Source organism: Tigriopus californicus, chromosome 7 (genome assembly GCF_007210705.1).
Source record: "Tigriopus californicus strain San Diego chromosome 7, Tcal_SD_v2.1, whole genome shotgun sequence".
Taxonomy (NCBI): Eukaryota; Metazoa; Arthropoda; class Copepoda; order Harpacticoida; family Harpacticidae; genus Tigriopus; species Tigriopus californicus.
In genome coordinates, this window is record NC_081446.1 from 5,587,533 (window position 1) to 5,612,551 (window position 25,019).

A 25,019-nucleotide genomic window follows, 5' to 3' on the forward strand; every position below is an offset into this window, starting at 1 on the left:
CATTCCTTCTTTTATCAATTTCCTCCCAAAATCAATCAACGATTTCGATCATTGATCAACCGAAACTCCAATTGCAATTCCATTTGATTTTCCTAGTAAGTTATGAAAGTCACATAAAGGTTTTGGACGTTTATCCGAATCAAAAGTTGCTTATAGTTTTAAAAGTTTTAATCATCTGTCACATGGGTGTTTCATGACAAGAGCGATCCTCAGCAGTTTTGTTCTTAAGACGCTTAACCATTTCGTATCTTATGGTAAACGCAGAAAGTTTTAAGTGTTTCAGTTGCTTCTTAGAGAATCATTGATTGGTTTTATCCCACGATCTAGTTTGTTATGCCTCTCCTGGAAGGCAATCGCTGTCTGGCATTGTTTCTTGCATTATAAAACGAAAAGAAGTGAGGATTAAACGATTCTCTTGAAAGTTCCATAAAAATCCATATCCAATCAAGCATATTAAAGCAACTTTGATATCGGTCTTGGAGACTCTGGTGTGTAATCAGTCCAAATCGAAAAGACCAAAGATGAAGAGACACTTGATATTCCTCCAATCTATGGTCCATATTTTTATGGCTAAGGGAACCAATCGAATTTCCGAATTGCTCCAGAATTTGGCCCAATTGGGAAACACCGAACTCTCTATCATTACAGATTTCCCCATCAGCCAGCAATTTCACGCTTTGCGGGAGTTGAATAGCCTAGACACGCCCCATTATTCCTATTCCGTCAAGGAATTGAGAAGAAAACAATTGGATCTCCCGGTGGAACCATGTCCAATTTTTGGCGAAGGACATGGAATAGCCAAGAATATAACTCATCACGATGAAGAGCAATCTGAAGAGATCTCTCACAGCTTGTTTAATTCGTCGATCAAGTGGGGAGATGAGGACAAACCAAAGATAGACCATTCTAGTCTTCAAGGCAAGGATGACGAAGTTGGAACCGTTCGTTATACTCGAGATATGCATTACAAACGAAGACCATTCTTTCCCTGGAACAAGTTTCATCGTTCCATTTTCGTGTGGGTGACAAAGCCAGACAGTCTGCGCGAGGTCCTAAAGATGTTTGATGCAACGATTATGCATTGCAAGCAGAAAATAGAACCAGGCATATTCAACACCCAGACCCGATTCTATTTCTACTTGGAATCTTATGATTTAGTACAAGACCTCTTTAGTCACGACAAACTTCGTCGATTGCCTCGGGTTGCAGCTATTCTCGATACGGAAGGATTCAAAGGCGAGAAATTCACTTTCCACAACTACGATTTCTTTCACGATGGTCGTGGAACAACTAATATTACGATGTCCTACGTTTGGTCCCCGCAACGAAGGATCGATCAGGTTGCCGATGTTTTTACGAATCTTTCCGATTTTCATGAGCATCATTTCACCATCGCTACGAATCCTTGGTCACACCACGTGTTAGCGGATGAGATCCCAGAGGATGAAGGTGGAACACCAACCAACAAGTACCGTAACTATTGGGGCTACGAGATAGACCTCCTGGAATTCACAGCTCGAGTACTGAACTTCCAATATACTCTGGTGAACCCGGCTGATGGGAATTGGGGACACATTGAAATGGATGGAACTTGGTCTGGATTGGTGGCCGAGGCGGCCATGGGATCCGTTGATTTTGTCATCTGTGACATGTTCATCGTCTACGGAAGAGTTCAGGTGAACATGAAAATAATGCCATTAACTTGAGGAATTTTGACAAGATCGGATCTCATCTTTTATTATTGAAAAAGTGTCAAAGCACCTTTTCTTGACACTCGTAGTTTTATAGCGTGCACAAGCTATTGATATTATGAATTTATCGATAAATGCAAAGTGATATTTGAGAATTTCTTGATCCTTATCTTTACTGGATCTTGGGTCAGGCTACATCTAATATCGGTTTTCGGTACGGTACACATTCCTAACAACGTGAAGGAATTCGATCTGTTGCCAAGCAAAACTAGTATTCCCAAGATTCCAGATTAACCAAGTGTTTCCACAAATATTCCAGGTGTTTGATGCCACCATTCCTTTTGATTTGGATTTCATGGCATTCGTCACCCCTAATCCCCATCCAGTACCTAAATGGCTGTCCTTACTTCGCCCATTTCAGCCTTTGGTTTGGACATTATTCGGGCTTTCTGTTCTGGTAATAGGGCTCATTTTCTGGGGCACCGCCATAATTGAAGGATATCATGTTGGAGACCACTTCCAAGAATGGGCTATATTGAAAGATTCATTTTGGTACGCATATGGCACATTGGTGGGAGAATCCATCACTCGGGACACAAGATCTCAAAATGCTCCTGCTCTTAGGTAAGACTAAGCCATTGGAACACCGCACCTTTATGGAATTTCTAGACCCATCCATGAACGTTGTTTTCTTGATCCACCTAGATTTTTGATTGGAACTTGGGTCATCTTTTGCATGATTGCCACGTACAGCTACGGCGGGAGCGTTAAATCGTTCATGACCAATCCTTTATTTACCCAACCTATCAGGACCCTGGAGGAATTGATTGACAGTGGATTACCATGGGGTATGGTTCTTTACGGTGAGGAAGAAGAGGAAATGATGGCCGAAAGCACTGACCCTGTCATTCAAGTGATCTGGAGGGACAAAATTGTAACTGAGTACTCCCAGGTACCCCAAATCGAGGGTGTGTACCTAGGGAAAAAGGCGTTCATTGACTGGAAATCTGGTTTGGAACCGGCTATCTTTGTCCGCTATTCCAACCCAGATGGAACGCCTCTAATTTACAAGTCTCCTAACCCGGTGTTTATGCCCAACTTGCCAGGATGGGCATTTTATACATTCAATCCCGTCCGACCACGATTCGACGAAACCATCCAAAGAGCCATAGAAGCGGGATTGATCGACTTTTGGAAGTTCAGAACCTGGTACCGAATGAAAGAGAAGTCTAGACTAGATGGAGTGGAACCCATTCGAATCGAAAAACGGGCAAACATCCGTTCCTTGAGTTTGGATGACCTGCAAGGCGTATTCTATTTGGTCCTATTAGCTTTACTCGGCTCTGTGTTGACATTGATGCTGGAACTGCTCAAGAAGTATTGTGGCCAGTCGCAACGATCATTTGTGGCAGGACCCCCAAATTGGCTCCACAAGGCAACAAACGAGAAAATTGAGCACGAACCTGTGTTTAAATACATGTATTATTGAGAACCACATTTATTGCATTTGAACAATCGCATCTGATCACAGCCATAGTTATCACAGTGGAGTTTCTGGATTAATAATAAATCATTAGTAAAACTTGTGTTCGCTTCATCGACTTGTCTTGGTTAAAGTGGTTAGTCGTTCTATTTGCATATATCCACAGGGTTGGTCTTGGAATGACGATTGTTCTTCCACGTTTTCAAAATGTAATGTCGAAGGCAGAGACTGCGACTCGTAGATGGACCTGGATGAGGAAAATCTAGGATTGTATCATTTCTGATTGAATCGAAAGTACCCGACCTTTTCAAACTTTTACCGAAAGTTAATTGACCGTGACTGATAAAGTCCAAATAATCAATCTTGTCAGGGAAATTTCGTCGCTCCCCATCCAAGTGCACATTCAGCGAAGAGTCCTGTCGAAGGATGTTGATTCTGTGCCAATTCCCATCGGAAATGGTCAGATCTGTAGTGAGAGCCCCAATAACGAGAGCACCTTCATCTTGTACTTTGATTACTAAATGGCCTTTCTCGGAAGCTGACAAGGTCAAGTGTCCCAGATGGTTGTTTGAAAGGCGGATTGGAACGGTGAACAGTTCTCCGGCCTCGGAAAGATTCGTTTGAATACCAAACGAAAGCTTTTGTCGGTCGTACTTGGAAGTGCTGGAAAGTTGAGATGATTGAAATGAGAAGGTTCGGACAGAGAAGGCTGCTTTGAAAAAAGTGTTTGTCACCTCTTTCTGTAACGTTCCCAGGAACTCTCTGGATCGGAATCCTCACAAAGGCGACCAAAGAATCCTGTTTGGCATGAGCAAGTAAAGGTCGTCTGGGCTTTGTTCATTTTGCACTGGCCTTTATTTTTACACGGATTTGGATGACATTGATTTCTTTTTCTCTGACATCGGCGACCTATCAAAATAAAAATGATGACCCTAATGTAATCTTGATTATCCTAGTTTCACAAGTTGCTTCAAATTGTACTGCCATTATCTATCAAGCACCTTCAAATATAACTAATTGCAGTTCTTTCCAGGCTTTTTCATGAGATACGAAAAGTAATAATCACCTGTGAACTCCGACGGGCATTCGCATTCAAACCCTTGATTCTTGACACTGCAAGATCCTTCCTGATTACAAGGCATCCGGACACACGGGTTCTCCTCACAATCCACCACATTCTTTCTCTGCATGATCATAGGCTCTTGTTCGGATTGTAGTGCCACGGGCTTCCGGCTTAACAACAGATCCTTGAGACATCCGGTGAAACCTTTAGCAGTGCCAACTTTCTTTAAGACATTGGACTCGTATTTTGTGTCCACATTTCCAATCCAGAGCAATTCGCCAACATTTAAGGTTCGGAGCGATCCTTTGGAGGAGCCCATGACCTTGTCTCCATCCATCTCCAAAAGACCATCGTGATGATATCGCTTGGCCACGAGTTCATGCCATTGACCAGGGACAATTTCAGAATTGGACCGTAAGACAACTGGGCCACTTCCCAAGTCATAACGGAACTCGACATAACTGGAATAAATAAAGGGATTATACAATCAGGAACAGAGATTTATTTCCCTCAGGATTCCAAAAAACCGTACCGGTCCACGATCGCCAAGGAGAGGAAGTCTGTCTCTCCATTGTCGATGTTCCCTTCGTTGTATAATATGAGTCCGTCATGTGCAAATGTTCGAAATTTGAGTTTTATCTCCAAGCGATTGACCGAATCTACTGGAGTCTTTACGGCCATTAGGGTGTTCCCAATAAAGCTGGCCACGCTGATGCTAGATTTGGACAAGTCATGTTGACAGAGTGTTCCAGCAAATCCAGGAGGGCAATAACACGTAAATACGCCGTCGTGTTCCTCACAGGTTCCACCACCATGACAAGGATTGGGATCACATAATCCAGGTGTAAAGGTGGTCTCTTTTTTCAAGGCTTTTGGGAGAATAAAAGGATTGAAGAGCTTCTTTGGTTGTATTGCTAGAATAATGTAGTGCATACCCTTGCAACCCTTGGTTTGCTTGTCATACTCCGAATATTCGTCACAAATGCATCGATTAAGCGAACATTTAGTGTTATCCTTGATGCAATCCGAATCGGTCAAGCAAGTCTCGCCAATTTGACCGGTTGAGGGTTTTTGATCCGACAGAACCTGACGGGGATTCTTGTTTTGGCCATAGATCTGATCAGGAGCATCTGCAGGGAAATCATTAGCATTAACTAGGGCTCTGGCCTGAGCTTTCAAGAGAGGTGGGTGGTTTTATCGCACTCCTTACCTTTGCATGGTGCAAAATTAGTGATGGCAATGTCCGTTTGCTTTCGGCAAGAGTTTTGTCTCAATTGGCATTCGGATCGATAGGTGTTGCCATCCGTGCCGCAAACCGCCTAGCAACGAACAAAAACCAGTTGACTTATGGCGTTGATCTGTGTGTGTGTGTGTCAATCTGTCGATCATGGCTTACCTCTCGATAGTAGAGCGGGTTTCTACAATCGATTTCGCAAATGCACCTCATCCTCCCACCTGTGTTGGAACACGTGGCTCCGTAGTTGCATTGGCTCTCACCACAAGGAATGGGTCGATCGTACTTCGTTGAACTCACTGAAAACATGTGCAACGCGTCCAATTAACACGTTGCGCGGAAAATGCATCGCTCACATTGAATCGCAAGTGAACACCGCACGATGAAGCAGATCACTTTTACTCATTCTTCCCCATGTCTCCTAGCTGATCTTTCTTCTGCTGTGCTAGAATATTGGAGTACGTTCAAAGACCGACCTGAAATGCACCCTGATTCCGTGGTGAGAGTTCCATCGGGGCAGATTTCGCAATGGTCGCCCGAGAATCCGCGTTTGCAAGGGCAAATCCCGGTCTGGGCATTGCAGTCCATGGACTCGGCGCCGTATTGGTTGCATTTGCACTCTGTGGGAGAAGTAACCAAAACAAGACATTGACTACCGTCCGACATGGGCATCATTAAGCCCGAATGGGGCTCCCCACCTTTGCATCCGAAACTGGTAAATGCCCAATAATTGGTTTTGCAACGATTGCACAGTGGTCCTTTGACCCCATCGGGACACTCGCAGATTGAGCCGTCACAATGAGGCGATTCTTCATGACAAACGCGCGATTCGACCACTTTGAATTGCTCAAAGTTGGCATCGTGCTGCCGAGCGCAATTATCTTTCTCCAGGAAACAATAGTTGAAATACTAGAGGTGAGAACGAGAGGAGAGACCAAATGAAAAGTCATCCCCGATATTTGGGAGGAGAACATGATTAATGGGAAGGGAAAGACAGACGCTCTTACGGTTTTGCCATTGGATGCGCAAATGGGCTCGTAGCTATCTGGACACTCCCTCCGACAAATGCATTGACCCTCGCTACAATAGGAGCCGAACTTGCAAGTCACCTCATTGCACGGATCTATACGACATGAAATTTAAGAAAAAAGAGACCGATAAATGGTTAAAAGTGATGATAATGATGATGATGATGATGAGGTAGAGTATCTGAATGATGAAGGTGACTCCACACAAAAGGAGCGAATTCGGAATAAGACGTCATGCATAATTCACAAATTGACGTACCACAAGCTCCGTAATGTTCCGCATATATGTCCTGCCCCTGGGTGCACGAGGCTCGTTGTAAATGGCATAACGAGAAATAGGTGATTCCATCAGAGCCACACACCTCTTCCGCCGGATCATTACTGCATTTCTGACAAACACATTTGGGATTGCCATTGGTGTCCTCGATGCATTCTTCGTAAGGGCCGCATCTTTTATCTTTGCACGTTTCTGTCCAAAGAAAGGAAATCAATCCCCAAATCAGTTTCTCGCTCGGGTCCCCCCCCAACCTCCATCCACCCACTAAGAGCTATCTCCTCTTACCGCATTTCCCGTATTTCTTGACGGTAATCTCCTCACGATGTTGGCAACTGGTCTTTCTCAAGTCGCACTCACTCGCGTATTGGACGTTGTCGGATCCACAGACGGGCTCAAAGTCCTCTTGGTTTTCCGGATAGCATTCTTGGCATTGGCACTCGAACCTGCCTTCGTAATTCCGGGCGCACACACCGTTAAAGGGGCAAGGGTCAGGCCCACATAGACTGGCTTCCTCTGCAAATACGCACAGACAACCTATGTTTACTGGATGTACATAACTGTGTGTGTGTGTGTATACGTCGTACCGAGATCAAATACAATTACTACATTATCATTCTAGCCTCCGCCCAATCATCAGTCGAGCATGTCATCAAGGGCGTGATCCCTCTTATGAATTTAAATTCGCTTGAATAATTATCGTTACCTCCACCGAGGTCAGACGTTTGCCAATGCTTTACTTCCTTCCAAACAGACAGGTCCGAGCAATAAAAATGCTATTATGTTTTAAGGGAACGCTTACCACATTGTTGGGCCAAGATCATGGTGATGTTCTGTTGCTTTCCACAAGCAGCTTCCTTCAGCTCACAACTGTTGCGATAAGTGACATGATCGGTTCCACAAACGGGGAAATTCCCGATCCTCTCATCCGATTCGTCGCAGAGATTTTCGCACGAGCAAAACGGCTCCTGGTCACGGGACAGGAGCCGAATCATGCATTTGCCACCAAATTGACAGGGAACGGATGAACAAGGGTCTGCAATCATCAATAAGAAGCCATCCGTCAGTTCCATAGGCCAATGCTCGAGATCTGGAGCCTGACTTTGACAGATGAACTTGGCACCATTTGCCATCACGATTTACCAATTGAAAAGTTTGACAAGACACATGAATTGATTAGATTTTCCGTTTCTTGCCGGCATGATTGCTTTGTTTCGAACATGAAGAAGGTGTTCATTTTTTCTTTTGAAGGGAGAGACATAGAACTTGATTCGAATGTCTAACTTAATTCAATGTACAAGGCTAGGTTTCCCTTCTCCTCTTGCTTTATTTCTTTTTTACTCAGACAAGTGCTAAATGACGGGACACAAGTCGCACAATGTGGTACTAAATCCAATTCAACTGGCTCCGTATATGAGCATGATCACAAAAACGCTAGCAGACACTTTTTGCTTCCGACCAGACGAAAGTGACACATCAATTTCTCGCTATTCAAGCTTAAATGAATCAAAACTTGGTATTTGAATTTGCTCTCAACACCATTTTCATTTTTGAACTTCAGACCAGGGTCTAGGTTTTTGCTAGCTGGACAGATTGAGATAGCCATGCAAGTAATTTAATGCCCAAAAGAGCTATGGTACGGGGTAAAAACATGTACGTAGACCTCCAAAATGAGGTCGGTCAGTGTAATATTGGTTGACTAGCGTTGTGGTGGTGAGGATCAAATGCCCATCCTGTGGGTTACTTTAAGCTAACCCACGCCCCTATTTGGTCACGGTTGTCGCCGTTCATTGTACTACAGCATACTAAACACACTTGTAAACCTCGGATTAGTGGGTCAAAGTGGACAACTTCTAGAGTCAAATGACCCGACAATCCATTTTCAAACCATATCGGATGGTTATCCCGCCATAGAGTCAGTCGAGCTGTCAGAGGGGAATTTTTGGGCTAATGCCGCCATTCGCGCCCTAAAGCGTGAGGAGTAAAGAACTGTCATTCAAATTCAAATTCTTGAACCCTTTGAGACCAGTGAATGGATGGAGTTGAACTGTCATAACAGTTGGAGCTTGTCCATCAAAGTGAAAAGCCCTCTTGAAAGATTTCTCCTCGTCCCTTCTCATTGTTCGCTCAAGAGTTTTCAATCATCTTGAGGTCTTGAAGAGCTATGCTGGAACAGTTCTTCGGTTTATCTTTGAGCATCATCGCGATTTCAAAGTTTAAAAACAGAAAGACGGTCAAATTCCTCTATGTACCTCACTCGAGAGTGAGACCTAACAACAATAAATCCTTCCAGATTTGGATGCAAAATAACATGGCCATAAATTGCCTTGTTTGGTCAAGAGCAATTGATTATGTTTAACCCCTCCGAAAAGGGCATCATGCCGTTTGCTTGAGGGGCGAATGAGGAATGCCTGAAGCCCTTTTCTCTAATGATGCACTTTCAAGACATAAGGTTCGGTTTCAAAATGAGCTATCTCTAATGGGTGGAAAATGACTCTTTAACCCAGATAGAAAATCAATCTCGAACTAAATTGCGGATTGACTTTGAACAAGCCATCAAGATTGGAAGGAATGGGGGTGCATTTCGCAAGGGCCTCACAGACTGAGAAGGACCATGTGTTCAAGTCGACCCAACTCTTGTGGGATGAGCACATTGTTGTCGACAATCCAATGAGCAAGTATAATTAACTGGAAATGGGAATTCCATCTGGATACATATGGGGGTAAAAACAAAAAGCTGTGGTTCGGTTTTATTCATTTCAACTCTCTCTCTCACACACACACACACCCTGCCGTGAACACTGAACAGCCCTGGCCATGGTTGAAGTGGTTGAGGAAAACTAACCTCCAAGCCATCAAGTGAAACTGTATCAAACCGTCTCCAAAGCCACAGTGCTAGAGATCTCAGAACTGAAGCTTTTACTCGCCTATCGTCCAAGTGTGGATGTCGTTATCTCCGCATTGAAATAGACTCCCCTCACGAGGAAGATGTTCTGGCAGAGGAGTGAATTCAGGCGCAGATAACCAAGAAAAGATGCTCGGACACTCTGTGGGTCGCTGGTTCGAGTTGGAAAAACGGGCGACTCCACCCAAAGCGACGGATACTTCATACTTATGAGCGCGACAATGAGGACGATTTTTTTGCTCCGGTAACTTATGCACCGGTGAGCATGACATTTGGGGTACAATATGAGTATTTTACGACGTCTTTTCTTTCGGGGTGGTTCCCCTTTGTCTAGCCAAATAGTTTCGTATTCCGGAGGTTTTTTGGTGTAGCATCTTTTCCAGTCTGTAACGAGAGATACTGTTCTCTTGTCCCAAGTGACAATCTTGGCGTTAAAATTGGAGATGGTAATCTCGGGCTGAAAGAGATCCACCCGGACAATTATCAACACAATGATTGGGCTCACTATCAGGCTCATCGCAATCATCTGGCCGGCCTTGAAAGAAACGAAATATGTAGGCGCACCAGAGCGATTTTGAATTTCCCGCCCAAAATTGGCAAGAACTAAGAGAGCCGCCGATGATTCTGGCGGATACGTTCGGAGATGATCATGCATTTTAATTGCCAAATGAGCATGAAGATCAAACCCCAAAACGAATGGCGCAGTGATTAGTACGCACTTGGGAAAAAGTTTTCTCAGAATCTCCCACTCCTCCACAGACGCCCACAAATCCGGAATTTATATGCAAAGTCAAGGCAATCACGCGCCGTGATTTGTACGAATTCACGTTCGTCGAAATGCATCCGCCCTCATAAAACAGGCTCAGTTCAATGCCATTCAATGTCGTCCATGGTAATTCGGCTTATAAAGATGGTATGAATGTACTCGCCGTGAATTTACCTCGAATGCTGACGGACATTTCTTTTTAGTACTTGTCTTTCTCTGTTATTGGGTTAAGAGAGGAACCAAGTCATCTCCATAAATTGGGTTTATGGCAAATTTGAGACACGCCATCAGCTTCAGAAACTTGTTTCTAGCGCACTTTGATTAAAGTCTCCTGCCATTATAACCTGGGCGTGGCCAGCCTACCAATGTCTATTCCAAAGAATTCACCGATAACAAGGGTCACCAATCGGACGGAATCGAATGCGGTCGCGGTATATGTAGAGTTGGGACTACAAGGTAAGTTCCATCTACCTCATAGTCCTCAGTCAAGAATAGAAGCTTTTCATGATTTGACTTGATTTGGCTTAAATGGCTTTATCCAGTCGAGTTTTTTCCCTCCTTGTTATGCTTTTTTTTGTGTCCATGTGTTCCCATAAATTGAAGACACCCACCGTGATATCCAAGTAGAGAACCTGGTTGTTAGAGAAAGATAGACTCCTGTAGAAACCAGGTCAATGGATGAATCTTTTATAATTGGCTTGAGTCATGGGCCGAATATTGGCAATAATAAATCCAATGACCATCTTGATTCTACAACCCTCCCCTTCCCCCTTTTCCATGGAGAAAGTAAAATACCATTGGAAGCGTCATTTTCGATCATATATTCTATTTCTAATTACAGATGTGAATGATCCAGGGAGAGTGTATGATGTGTATGCATACGATGTGAGCGACACAGACTCGTTTCACAGGTTTTTTCGGAAGTGCCGAAATGTCAGATCAAGATCAAACTCCATCCATCAAACCTTTTTAACGTCAGCCTCACGGGTCGGGTGGGAAGTAAAAATCTCAAAATGTGACGTGAGTGTCTAGAAACCCATTGTCGTGTACATGATCCATGGACGTTCTTGTGCTCCCTTCCAACCATCGATCCATTCATTTTAATTAAGGCCCCACTTGAGTGTTGAATTGAGGTTTGGCACTTCTTCAACTATTTCAGACACTACCCACGAATGTTCATGTCATAGTCTTAGGTTGGTCAGGGAGGATTGTAAATGATTGCAAATGATTGCTCTTGAAACCCTGGAGAGCTGCCAACAGGCTTCCCATAACCACGCCCAGAAACACAATTAGCTCATTAGGCAAAGGGCTAAATCGTTCCAACGCATTCACCATACAAGATAAAGGATATTTTCAAGCCTGACTACCTTCTTCGTCTCTTTATCAGCCCACTCAAAGTGAAGCAACTCGTTTCAAAGACGGCAATAGATACACGAATGCAGTGCGGAAGACGCTCTAAATAATCGGAAACTCAAAAGGAAAACAATTCATAAACACGTGTTCCAAAGAGGGAACATGAATGCCTGAATGGCCTGATGCCAGTTTAATTTATGACTCCACTCCTCTCAAGAACTCTCAGACCCCTTTCTACCTTATCGCTTATCATTTTAATTTGCGAACTGGCTCCCTGGATTATCATTTAATCCAAGTACTCAACTCGTCAAGTCTGAACTTTGAACCGGAAATGCCTAAACGTAACCAAGAATTCGCCAAACTCTCAAGAGAATGAAGACTTCAAAGTGAACAAAGTTGGTGGCGTGCCAGACTTGTTTTTTCCCTTTAAGAATTGGTAGTTCACTTTGGTGCCATTAAATTCGAATCGTCCAATAAAGCCCCGACTGTGATGTGGTGGTTTAATAGGATTTTTAATACTTCATGCCGTGGGACGACAATATATCGAGCTAACCATGAAGGGGAATAAATAAGAAGTCACAGTGCTTCGACAAAATTTACGACATTCTCCATAGATAGATAGAGACATGAACCGACGTCGTGTAGTTTAGGGAATAAGAGGCTTCTAGCACAACACAACAAAGTGAACTTGAAAGACTCGAAGATGGTCCTCAATGTGCTGGTTGGATCTCTGGACACAACCAACAGATTTCAAGTCCATTTTAGTGCGGTCACTCAAAACTCTGTTCACTTAGAGTACAGAGCGATTATCACTAAAGATAAGCTAGCCAAGACGGGGAGGTTTTTTTATAACTATATGGGGCTTTTCTTTGAAGGTGTTCTATGGCGGAAGAGAGAAATTCTTCCCAGCTTGGGTTGGCTGCCCTCGGTCGTCGAGCCATCAAATTCTATCGGTTTAATGAAGCCCAACCCATACAGCGAGAGAGAGAGAGAGAGAGAGAGAGAGAGAGAGAGAGAGAGAGCGAACTCGACCAACTAGTCGGCCTACTGTATACCTAAGGCGAGTGGGAGAAGTGAACTAAATAAGGATCAGGAATCAATCTTGGTTAGCCAATACCATAACTTGAGCCATGTGTGTGTGTCGTTTTCACCCCCTCCAAGTTGATTACTACTTGTGTGCCAAGAGATTCCTCCCCAATTTCATGGTTTTTGAAAATCTCGCCCGAGGTCGAGTTTGAGAGCCCTCACTGCATTCATCCGTCACTTCTTTCAACTTCTACTTCGTCCTCTTCTCGGAAATCAGAGCTGCAAACGCAACAAAACCACGTTCAAGCCGAAACTTGGGTCGAAACTCATTGGCAATTCAAAGAAGAACTGGACAGTTTCAGGAACATAAGTTACATATTGATTATACTGTTAAAGAAGCTAATTGTGTGTGTCAAAGAAACAATCACTGTCTTAACTAATCGAGAAAACGGTGCTGATTGACATTTAGACGAGAATATTGGCCACCAAAGATTGCAGTAACGCCGAAACACATGCCAGACTTTTGGTGCATGTGGTTAGGAGTTCGGCGAATTCATCTGATGCATGTGGGCTATTGGTATTCATTTTTGGTTGGACCACGTTCCTCACCTGTCAATTATTGGGTGTAGCTCTCTAATGGATGCATCATGTAGGGATAATGAAAAGCCCTCTTGCTGCCATGCTTCCAACCAACCCATCTCCCAAGAGAAAGAGACGAACACATCGACAAATGTACCTATGATTTTAGATTTCACCCTTCATCCAGCTCTCATGCATGCATAATCTCCAGCCATCTTGGTTATGTAAGGAAGGCGAGTTTCATTGCTCATTGCTTGAATCCACCACTCATCATGACGTGTGTGTTTTGCTTTTTACTCCAATTCTTTTCCAGTTGTAGTGAGAAAGTGCAAAAGAGAGGCGAGAACTGAGAATTGAGATGAGGTAGCGATGGTTCAAACCACTCTTTGCTTAAGATGGTCTTTATCTGCCACTGATCTGTTCTGGAGAGACCCAGCCAGCATATGGATTGAGTTCAAATCACCTGAGGAGGCCACCTCTTTCGACTTCTCCAACATTGGTGGTGAATGGGACGAGCTTGAAGCCTCAAACGAGATCAAGATCATCTGATCAATGAGTTTTTACCTAATTTGGCCAGATTCCTCCCGGTGGAGAGCTCAAGGTGTGTTTTGATGTGTACACTTTCCTTTCCAATTGAATAGTCTTGCTCGTCCTTCGCCAACACTATCGCAATACCACCGAAAGGAAATGGGTCAATCAGGTTCGGATGACCTTGTGTACCTACGACAATCCGGTTGTTCGGTTGTTTGAATCATCCTCATGTCCAGTAGGGAATAGACCTGAATGAACTTACCATAGGTATGACTGAAAGCTTACCTACAAGTGAGTGGTCCATGTCTACTACAAGCAGATCATGCCCGTGGCATTAGATCCATCTGGCTTGGGGCAAACCGTAGACTGAGAGGAAATGAAACAATTTCAAGCTCTGTCAAAGCTCCCAACTGGATCTTCGATCATGACTTGGGACGCTGAAGCGTGACCAAGTCAGGTGCTAGCTAGGTTTATCAATCCCTCAAGAAGTTGGGCGATTTTACTTGCTAACTTGGATTTGGCAGGTCCTCGATGAGTTCGCTCCAATTCGAGAAACGGACAATAAAAAGTCACTTAGAAAGGACAAAAAAGTGATTCAGGTTGCTATTGGCAAGGCTGAGGGACGGGACATAACGCTCTCTTGAAAGGCGTTGTACGGGTTGATCTTGGTGCTTGTCTAAATCCATTTCGAATCAACGCCTCATCTGCTAGGTGACGGATTATCATGGCCGAGAATGGTTTTTTCCTGACATTGTTTATCAATTCATTTCTGATTGTGGCTGCCAAGCCACTTGAAGAAGAACCCAAGCTCTCTGCATCAAATTAAGACGCGTGCAAAACAAAGAATCTCACACCTCAGCTGAATTGTCAGAGCCTCAACTGCCATGATCGTTGGAGTGTGTTTTGCCACCTTTGGCCGAACAGAGCGAGATGCCATAGTATTCAGATGTCTCTCATGTCCGTCATGTTCAAGAGGTTTGCGTAGGCGAGCCCAGAACAGCTAAATTAAAAGGAATCTCAAGTGGCAGAGGGATCTTTACTTTGCTTTTACGTGACCTTGATGGTTTCTTCATCCGACTCCCAATATCTAGAGAGGGGTAGCCTTCACTGAGGCTCGAACTGAATCCGCCCCAAACCAGACCCCAGATTTGTTTTCCCTCTGTGCGCTGTCCCCCTCTTCCCCCTGTCCTCCTCCCCCCCCCTTGGTTTGGATGGTTCTCATTCCGGAACGAGTCGTGAATGAGTTCTCAGGACTTGTCATTTGGCTTTCTGTCACATCCCCTTAAAGGTGAGTGGTCATAATTAATCTCAATCTTTGAGTTTGTGACCTCATCAGGATTGGTTGCTCTGCGCCTTGACCAATCCAATCTTGGCCGTGTTAAGATCTTTGGCACACGATAACGTCTTTTTCAGGTGACGACTTGAACGAGGTACGGAGATTGGCTTGTGATCTTTATCGGATAGGTGAACCATCCTCATCGAGATGGCGAGCAACAAGACCTCCTGTAGATCTTGAACACACTTACATGCCTGATGTCTGGGACAAAAATGCGCACGAACGACGACAATCCGTTCAGGGACAAATTGAAATCACACGGATGGATTAGGGGCCTTTTCCTATGCAGGCATTCTGGAATATAATCCTTTGAGGAATCAAATCTGCGCACTCCACGGTGATCAGGTTAGATCCAGAGAAATATTTGAACGTCTTGAGCCTCGGGGCACATGCACAATGGGGTAGAGGACGACGACGATGGAGAAGAAGAGGATGATGGAGAAGAGGAATAGTACCCCTTTATGTAATGGATGGATGCCCATTGTGCCAAGGAATTTCGATCAGAACCAAATATCGGAGAGTTAGAATCGAATGAAAGGTCACTGATCGCCTGAGATGGCTTGGATAATCTTGGAGAACACGATGTTCTTTATGCAAATTTGATATTTTCTCCCCTCTTTGTGGGTTAACGGGATCATTCTCTATGTACCTTATTTTCATTCAAGTTCCCGAGCGATCAATCAGTATCTCTATCGAGGGCATGTTTTCATTGCAGTTACCCAATTAAGGCACTTCTTGTTCCTCCTTTCTCGCTGAGTCTCTTTTTTGGCAGATCATCTTTTGACAGGAAACATATGGTGGTTGCATATTCTCCCATCCATCAACGAGGGTTCAATTTCTGTTCGAAGATCGGTGAGAATAATCGCTTAACAACCTTCCCAACTCTACATATCTACTATGAGCTTATGATACCTAATACGCTCTGCTCTGGATACAGTAGTGAGTACTGCTCACGTTCTAATATCATTCCAGAGGTAGAACTCTTTTTCATGTGATGTCGTTAGCTCACCTGAAATACAATAAAAGATTGGTGTGAACAGATGAATCGTCGCTTGACAATAAATGGAATTCCACCTCGCACCTTTAAACTCCATAATGATGATGTGCTCGTATGTATGCTTGTATGGGCAGACCTACTACGTACGTACGTACGTACGAGTTTCGTCTGGACGAGAGAAGCTGGGGCTACAACAATTCATCATCAATCCTTATTTGGATTGTGAGGCTAAGTTGTTCTATCCTGAATAATGATCACAATGACGACGATGAAGGGCGCTCTCACAACACGAATGCAATAGCTCAAGAAGGGTTGATAGCGAACCAGCTGCACCCAAAAAGGTCTCGTTTTGCAATGCCTCGCGGGCAGATTTGAGTAAACAAGCTGAATTATGAAGTGATCACACGTGCTATCTTCGTGTGTGCATGCAGGTAGAGAGCGTCACGTCACGTCTCAGCAAATTGCCGCCATGTTTAAGCCATATTTGTAGTACGGAATGTCTCAATTTGCCAAATTTCGGAGCACTCTTCTCAACGACCAATTCTGATGGCTCTCTTGCTGGGGCCTGGCCATATTTGGAGCTTTTCAGATGCAAAGATAAGGGAGACCTTTCGTGATGGGCGACCGAGCCATGTGAGCCCGTGAAAACCATTGAATAACTCTTGCAAAAGCGCCACGAGGGTGGCTTATCTTGGCTGGCTCAAGGGTCAGTTTTTGACCATCTGGGGTGCAAAAATGACACCCTGTCCGACGCCAAGACCATCTTTGGCTCGTCGTTGGACTTGTCAAAATATGTCTTGATATCTTCAAGAGCCCAAGTGTCAAAATAAGATTCCCTTTGTTCAATTGTGTACCCGCTCGAGATGGAAAGAGAGATGATGGGTTTCGAGCTGGATTCTGATGTGGTTGGGTTGGTATCTTGTCGGCTGGCTGGCTACCTTGGATGCCTGTCCCCAACCCACCGAAATCTGGATTGAATAGCCAGAAAGTAGATGTCGAGATAACACTTCCAAATAGGGTAGACCAACACTCGAAATTTCAAATTGGAACTTGAGCCCGAACTAATTTGACAAAACTATTTCGATGTCCAGAGGTGAGGAGTGGTTCGAACTAATTTTGAACCTCGTCTGGTCACAAACAAGTGGCTTCCTTAGGCTTGGGAACCAGTCCGATTTTTTCAATGCTACATTAAAGCCTTGACGTTTCTCATTTCTTGGGCATTCTCGTTCTGAGTATGCTGCACTTCTATCCTTCGTTCTCCGCCCACTCATCTGCCTTGCCATCGTCATCATCATTATCATCATCATGATCATCATCATCTATCTATCCATTCGGTCTCAAGACCCCTGCACCACCTCCTTCTTCTGTATGAAACTGCTATCCTGGCTTGAGTTTCAGAACTTGACGCTTTACCTTTGAGGTTCGAGTATTTCTTGAACGCTCTGAACGTACCACCATCTCCAGCCAGACTCTTGCAAAGTAGGGCGAGTCAGGAGCAATCGCTAATTCTAAAGGCCATATGTGCTTTGGCTGGACCAAGTTTCGAGATGCTATTTTCAATGTGATATGCCTTCGCTTGAGTGCAAATCTCGAATGTATGTAAATGGGATATTCCGTTGGTTTTGATAAGATGTTAAGAGTGAAGAATCCTTATCGTGTTGTTGGCTGCTCTTCACTTCATCTCGATCCCGTCATCCTGCCTGCCCAATGCATCCAGGTTTGGACCAAAAGAACATGCCATTGGATATTAACACTTTCTTCACAATCTCTTCCACTCTCCCCTCTCTTTTTTCCATTGTCCACTTTGATCTTAACGGACACCAATTTTTTGGCAACGCCCTAAAAAGTTTCTCCCTCCTCTTGATCCATTAGCTTTACTCCTTACGCCATTGGTTCGATGGGATATTAGTTATGTACTAGCTACAAACGTAAAGGGAGTTTTACTCTTATCCAGACAAGGAAAGGGATAAAGGGAAGAAGGCAGGAAGGAAGACCTTTGCCCCTGTCATGTAGTCAGAAGTTTACCTCACTCGTCATAAGAAGCGATTTGTTCCTTTTGGCAGAGAGGAAACTCAAACAGATGTGTTTTTAGAAATGCTCGGCCGGTCCCTTTGGGCAGTGTTGTTGTTGTAAATCACTCGGGAAATACTTTGCAAATTCATCACGGCGAATTTGGGTCAGAAAAGAGACACAGAGAGAAACCACTCGTTGGTTGGTTGCGTAGTTGGTAGGTTGATCGGTGGGTGGCTAGGTAGGTTTTACATTATGGCCGTGCATATTTTCTCCATTTCGACTTTGTTATGGAAAATATCCCCGTGTTTCAAAGAATCTCCGCCACATCAGGGAGTCTGAGATCTCTGCCAATCTGGAAATGTGCAGCTTGCTTACTCAGAAAGGGTTCAACGAGATTGTTTTTGTCATTAAGCAATTGAATAAACACATGGCTTTTCAACACACATCCATCATCTAGGTTTTAGAACGAATGTCTCTCCTTGAATTGAGCGCCAGAACACCGTCTGTGTGGTGGTGGTGGTGTGCTATTTTCCAATCCGTCATATTTCTAGCCAATCTCCAATGAAGGAAGTACCAAGAGCGGATGCACGTTTGTACGTATGTACGCGTATGTAAGCCCACAACCGCACAATTTGCACGCAGATATTGGTGCCCAAAAGCTGTTGATGGGTGATGACAAATCGTACTATCCCCTCTTTTGTTGACTACTTCTGTTCACATTTGTGAGCCAAATTTGTTGGATGCTAATTGTTTTTGCAAACACCCTAGTCCGTTGGGCGATGATGATGATGATGAACATCAGGAAGGCAATTGAGATCCTCCATAGATTGGTTTGCCATTTGCGACCATCCAGTTTGCCATAGAAAATGACCTCCACCAAAGCCAAAGGCTCTACTGTGGCCAAGGCAGCTTCATTAAAAGCAGATGGAAGTCAACTTTTGCGTGATTTATCCACGACTACTAAAAGTAGGAAGGGCTCACAAAGCTCAGGCATTCTTCTTTCCCTCTGGCAGCGCCTTGATTTGAGCCATGGCCATTTATGAACCTCATCTTGGAATGAGAAGCATTATTTCAGTTGCTTTGCTTGCTCTCTTGCTTGCTTGCTTGCTCGGTTGGTTGAACAACTCGAATTGCCTGAGCAAGATGAGGGTTGCTTTTAGGTTGGGCGTCTCCGGTTGTTATCTTCAACGTAGAGAAGAGAGAGAGGTCAAGAATTCTTGGAATTTTTTACTCACTGATTCTCCGTCGAAGCGATCTCACCTCCCTCAAAGTTGCCTCCGGCCGATTTGCGTACTACAGTATTTGCATTCGAGGAACTTTATGAGTTGTTAAGTTCCGTGATTAAGCAAAAAAGAACAGACTGTGAGTTTCTGGGAGTGAAATAAGGGAACCAGGAACACATGATCAGGATTCTCAGGCAGGTTATCATTGGCCCAACACTCTTCTTTGTCGGAACAAGCATCGATTGCATTCTCTTTCCAGAGTTGCTATGAGTAACGAGGCTCACTTAATCATGCTCAATTGACTTTCCAAACGTCGAGGTCAAAGCCCAACAACATCTGCTAGTACGAATACATACGCACAGTATATTTGAATGAGAACCATCAAAAGCTCGTAGTTTCTATTGTATTACGTCTCCATCTGTTTGGACCGTTTTCATTTTCTATGGTCTCTTCTCAACCAGATTTTGTATAAACATGAACTGGTCAGATAAAGGAGTGTCGATCACTGAATGGATGAATGAGACAAATTGAAAACCGCCCAACACTTTTGATTGGTAACAGATATCTCTCCACTTTGTGAGCTTGAAAGGGTCACCCAATTATTTTCTAAACAAAAGGTAGCGAGCCCTTAGTCTCACTGGTCGGCGGGTTCATCCCTTTCATTCGTGTGTTGGATTTTCACCCAAGTTGCCTCCTCCTCCTCCTTCATTTATTAAGTTAATGATTTTCCCTCAGTCTCCGATCTCTCGGATAATGAAGGTGGATGCACGATGGCAACGGCAATTTCATTGATTAATGTCTTGTTTTTAATCCAGAAAGCGCCTCTACTCACTACTCGGCCACCAACACCCTGGTTGTGAAAAATGTGAAGCCATTTGGGCGACACGTTATGTGTGGGTGGTTCGAGATCCAAACTTGATTCATTAATAATCTTTTTTTCTCCTCTCCCTCTTTCTCTTTCGTTCAGGTACCAATCCTCGAAATACTCGGGCAGGCTTCGGCTGAACGAACCAATTTCTACTAATCTGATCGTCGATCGGTGGCCCTTCTTATGCATTTTGAATGAGAGAAATCCGATTGATCTGTTGTTTTGTGGTAATTCCAGGCTCTCCCCTCTCTTTGATAGGAAGTCTGATAGGAGAATAAGCATGGTTCCAACTTCCAACTTATAACTTCCCATTGGATTGGACAGGTGTGTGTGTGTTGTAGTAGTTGGTAGATGGTTGATCAAGTCAAAGGGATGTTTGGATTGCGGCCACATTGCTTTGAACGAAAGGGGATGCACGAATTTGCATTGTAATTGAGACTTGCGAGTTCAAGCGAAAACACTCGATGGAAAGCGACCAACGATAAGGTCTTCTCCATGATGGATGGATCCGTTGATCGCTCTTGATTGGAAATAATGAACACTCTTTCTTCCCTTTGGCTCCACAATACACACAAAGTAGGATTAAGATTGGAAGGAAAATGGATTTTGGTTTGGTTCTTTTTATCTTGCCAGAAACGAGCCGTTAGATGAGGAAAGTTGAGAAAATGAATCCCAGAGGGTGGAAGGAAGACCTGAGAATCAACAGGAAGCATGCAGAGCTACCGATCATCAACTTAACCCTCGATCATTGTTGGTGATGGTTTTGCTCTGCCAACTCAAAATATTGAGATCATGGTGATGGTTTGCTTAGTACTTCAAGCCTTCCTTCAACCAAAGCCAGCTGGCAAACTCGTAATGATAAGGAACGGAAAATTCTCAGGAGAGACGAAGGGATTCCACGGATTCTGGTAAACAATAATTTTCGGGCTAGGTAGTGTTCCTGAAACCTGAGGCGAATCTGATTTTTTTTCCCTCCGGATGGTCTATCGTTGTAATTCTTTACTTTTAAAGGGTTGTTTGAAACAATCGAGCACAACCCCACCAATAAAGGAGGAGCCAAGAGTTTGGATGCTGATCAATTGCTTTTGTTTGTCTTTGGAATGAAATCAAATGACCAGGAACAATCATTGGGATGTAGGCTGATGGCAAAATAGTGAGCCCGAAGTACACAAAGCGCTCGGATTCCTGATGGTTGGTTGGTGCCTTGCTGAGAATGAAATAAGAGTTTAGAATCCTTTTGGATCCGCCACTCATTGATTTCTGATATTGATCACTTTGAAATCAATCGTTCTTTATCAGGAACGGCATCAGTATAACGCCCTGTTCTACTCTCCACACACTACTGTGCGTCCAATGCATTGCTGTAAGTGTTACGACATCATCTTGTGTAAAGGGAAAGGATGAACCAACAACCATCAACCGACGCCAACACATTCCGAATTCCTACATAATGTCAATATTATGAAAATGTGTACGCGGCCCAGTATGGTGCCATAAAAATTGTATCATATTTCAATTTGCATATCCCAGCATGAGGAGGAGGCCCGGAATCCCGAACCAATTGGCACGATTTACTAGCCTGCATGAGTTGCCAGCATTACATCCATGTTCTTCGGGGAATAACTACGAAATGTGGTTGGGAAAAGGGGGTGGAAAAGCGTCTACTTTCCACCCCTTGTTGGAGGATCCATTATATTTTGAGGTCTGCCAATCTAAAACAATAGGGGGACATGAGAATGGCATGTTAATCCCATTAGTGAGCAACACCAACGAGAAGTTCAACCCATCGAAAAGAGCTTGTCCAGAGATCTTCTTCCAATTAAGCCCAATTCCACCGCTTTTTGCATGACAAACACCATCAGAAAAAGCAATTAGACTTTTCATGCTTAGTTCCACACGTCTTTCCAAGGAAAGAGATCCCAGGAGTTGTTGGGGATGAAATTGTCGGCCCCATTATGCCCCGTCATTCCACATTTGGCCCCATTTTTCGGAGTACATGAACACATAGTATGCGTACGTAAGTGCGAGGTTTTCTCCCAGGCTCACAACTGAGGTGGTGGCGTCTTTTGTTGACATATGACCAAACGGAAAGTTCCAAGCCAACCCTTATATGTCGTATGAAATCATACAAGTCATCCATGCTAGTGACCAAATACAAACTTTTTCTAACCTAGAAACGAATCAGTTGTCAATGGGTTGAGGAGCTCCACGAGAATAAGCTGTTTTGCAAGCACGCAGTCTAAGAGCACTCCGTGGGAATGTACGAGTTTGTCAGCGGGATCAGTGGTTAGGTTTTGGGCGAGAACTTTTGGCCAAACTGAGTGTGAAGGTGGTTCTTGTTCAAGACAAGGCCTGGTTTGGACTTAAGATTGGTCAAATGTTTGCACCAATGATGGTATAGGGGTCATATGGTATGCAATATGCAACTTTGGACGGGACCATGTGTGTATATACGTTCAGGGGAAGTTGAAAGTTAATGACTGCTACCAAATTGATTCCTCACAAGATCATTTGAACCGACAGAAGGTGTTCGCCAAGGGTGGATGTTGGTTGCACCCTTGCTGTCTCTTTGGCGTAGATGCTCGAGAAGGGATTGGTTTGAGAGCAGAAATCTTAATTAAAGGGATTGGTTTTGAGCACTTTGGGGCGGTTAGTTTCCTAACTGAGGAGGCGAGCACGAAGTGTTTTCAAGATAAGCGGGATTCGCTCAATAAACACGTGTGCCCTAATTACTAGCCATTTCAGTTGGATTTGTACAGAGAGCCTGAACAATCAAGAGTCCCTAGAAGTTGATCTTCAACCTCACCCACCCTGAGCAAAAACACCTCACACGTTGTGGCGAAGTGCTTGATTGAACAACAATTGGAATGATTTCCTGTTCATGCATTGAACCCTTTCCATCCGTCACGCATTGGGATCACTCTTTACCTTTATTTGTTCCCTTCGCAAGCAATTTTGCAGGGGAAAAACAGATCGGGCTTATTGTCGCCGTCGTCGTTGACTATCTTTGAATTAATCCAGCCCGTAATCTCTGTGGCATCTGACCACCTGCCTTCAAAATCGGTCATCCCATTCCCTCCCACTCATCTCCCGCTGGCTTGGTCACTTTGAGTATGAGCATTGGCCGCCGTACTTATCTCGAAAGGTTTTTATCTGTGCCATCTTTGGCCAAATCCAGAGGCCATCATTGTCACCATTGGCATCATTTTCAAATTTACTGTCACAACGTTCGACTCACCTGAAGGAGGGGAAGGACTGGTCACCTCTGGACGACCAAGGGGAATGGAACTTGATTCCTGAAACTGAGGACGTCGGGATCGAGGTTCTACTTGCTCATTTGTCACAAGGTCGGAATTCTCCAAGAGATCTCGAATGACTTGAGTGAGCTTGTCCGAGACCAGCATGGGTTGGAATCTAGGGATCCATAAATCGCCAAATTGGGTAAGGAAGTACACTTTCGGGGTTGGAACCTCGTGGTCGTGGCCGTCTTGGTCTGTTTGATCCAAGCAGTCTTCGAAGTTTGGCGGGGCCGAGAAAGGTAGATAATCGTCCGTGTCTCTGACCCCTTTCAGAGATCGCTCCACTCGGATGAACTTGTGGTCCTGGTGCTTTCGATCTGGATCTGGCTCGAACGTACCCACCACAATCAAGTCACTCATCGAGGTCTTTTGTTCTAACCCAACTCCGGCTGTCTCGAGACATTCCAGTCGCTCCAGGTTCTGATTCAAGTTCTGGGGCAGAAGAAAATGGGCGATAATCACAACAGCCACACAAAGCAAAAGCAACACGAACAACCACAAGGTCAAACAAAGACACTTCTTCTTGGGATGACCGGGTTTCTCCTTCTTGGCCAGGATCACATGGGTTGGAAGCTCCACGTTCCGCGGGGTCATCACTTTACTCGATTTGCCCATGGTTCTACGAGTCAGTTCATCACCCAAAACAAAACTCTCAACTGTCTATGCTTTCTTTCCCTCTGGCTCCCTCACATCCAATCACGAACAACGTCTAACTCCAACTGAAGATGCCATCCATTCCCGATGCAAAGTGCAAACGCCGGTTCGTTCCTCGGAAGTGTCAGGTAGTTCCATAAGCTGCTAGTATACTATATGCATTGGTGGTCGTCAAACACGACTAGGACGACGACCAAGAAACGGAGGGTCCTCTACGTACCCAACTAAGACTGACTGGGATTCACTCGCCCGACCCCGGCAATCTATCTCGTAAGCCAGGAACGAACAACTTGCAAGAAGGGTGAGCACTGAATAAGGAGGAGGATAGGGATAGGGAGAGAGAGAGAGAGAGAGAAGAAAAAAGGGAATTTTCAGCCCGTCATCTTCCAATGAGTCCACTAAGACTTTGGGCGCCGAACTGTTTTTCCCTTCTTTAGAACAGGATGGGGTCTTGGTTTTGAAAAGCCACCGGGGACTTTGAACGCGAATTGCGGGGGAGTGGATACACTTAGTGAAAATCTATTTTCGCTATTAAATGGTAGAAATGTGAAATTCTCGTTTGGTACCCGATTTCTCTAGGTTCATTACCAATAAATGAGTGCAATGTCGGGTCAAAGTTTTCGCAACTTTGTTCTCTCGAATGCGTAATCGCAGGTTCTGCGCTGATGACTTGAGGCTCAAAACGCGTGTCGCAAT

General features: G+C 44.3%; 2 protein-coding genes across 3 annotated transcripts; one reads left to right on the plus strand and one right to left on the minus strand.

Annotated features, from left to right (window-relative positions):
- Positions 1-516: 516 nt before the first annotated feature.
- Positions 517-3,279, plus strand: LOC131884310 (glutamate receptor ionotropic, NMDA 2D-like). 2 transcript variants are annotated; one of them, XM_059232041.1, is made up of 3 exons: positions 517-1,676; positions 2,113-2,315; positions 2,397-3,279. In XM_059232041.1, the coding sequence occupies exons 1-3, from the start codon at positions 522-524 to the stop codon at positions 3,178-3,180; spliced, it is 2,142 nt and encodes a 713-aa protein (XP_059088024.1). In that variant the 5' UTR covers positions 517-521; the 3' UTR covers positions 3,181-3,279. The 2 variants fall into 2 exon arrangements, with proteins under 2 accessions (XP_059088024.1, XP_059088023.1); XM_059232040.1 differs by having other exon boundaries at positions 521-1,676; positions 2,011-2,315.
- Positions 3,155-24,497, minus strand: LOC131884306 (agrin-like). The gene is made up of 15 exons (XM_059232037.1): positions 23,609-24,497; positions 7,576-7,809; positions 7,062-7,289; positions 6,759-6,968; positions 6,479-6,594; positions 6,170-6,380; positions 5,948-6,091; positions 5,634-5,770; positions 5,448-5,556; positions 5,173-5,367; positions 4,770-5,106; positions 4,241-4,698; positions 3,909-4,083; positions 3,494-3,837; positions 3,155-3,421 (listed from the first exon to the last, which is right to left on the minus strand). Exons 1-15 carry the CDS (start codon positions 24,282-24,284, stop codon positions 3,321-3,323), a joined length of 3,675 nt encoding a protein of 1,224 aa, XP_059088020.1. The 5' UTR covers positions 24,285-24,497; the 3' UTR covers positions 3,155-3,320.
- Between the last annotated feature and the right edge of the window lie 522 nt (positions 24,498-25,019).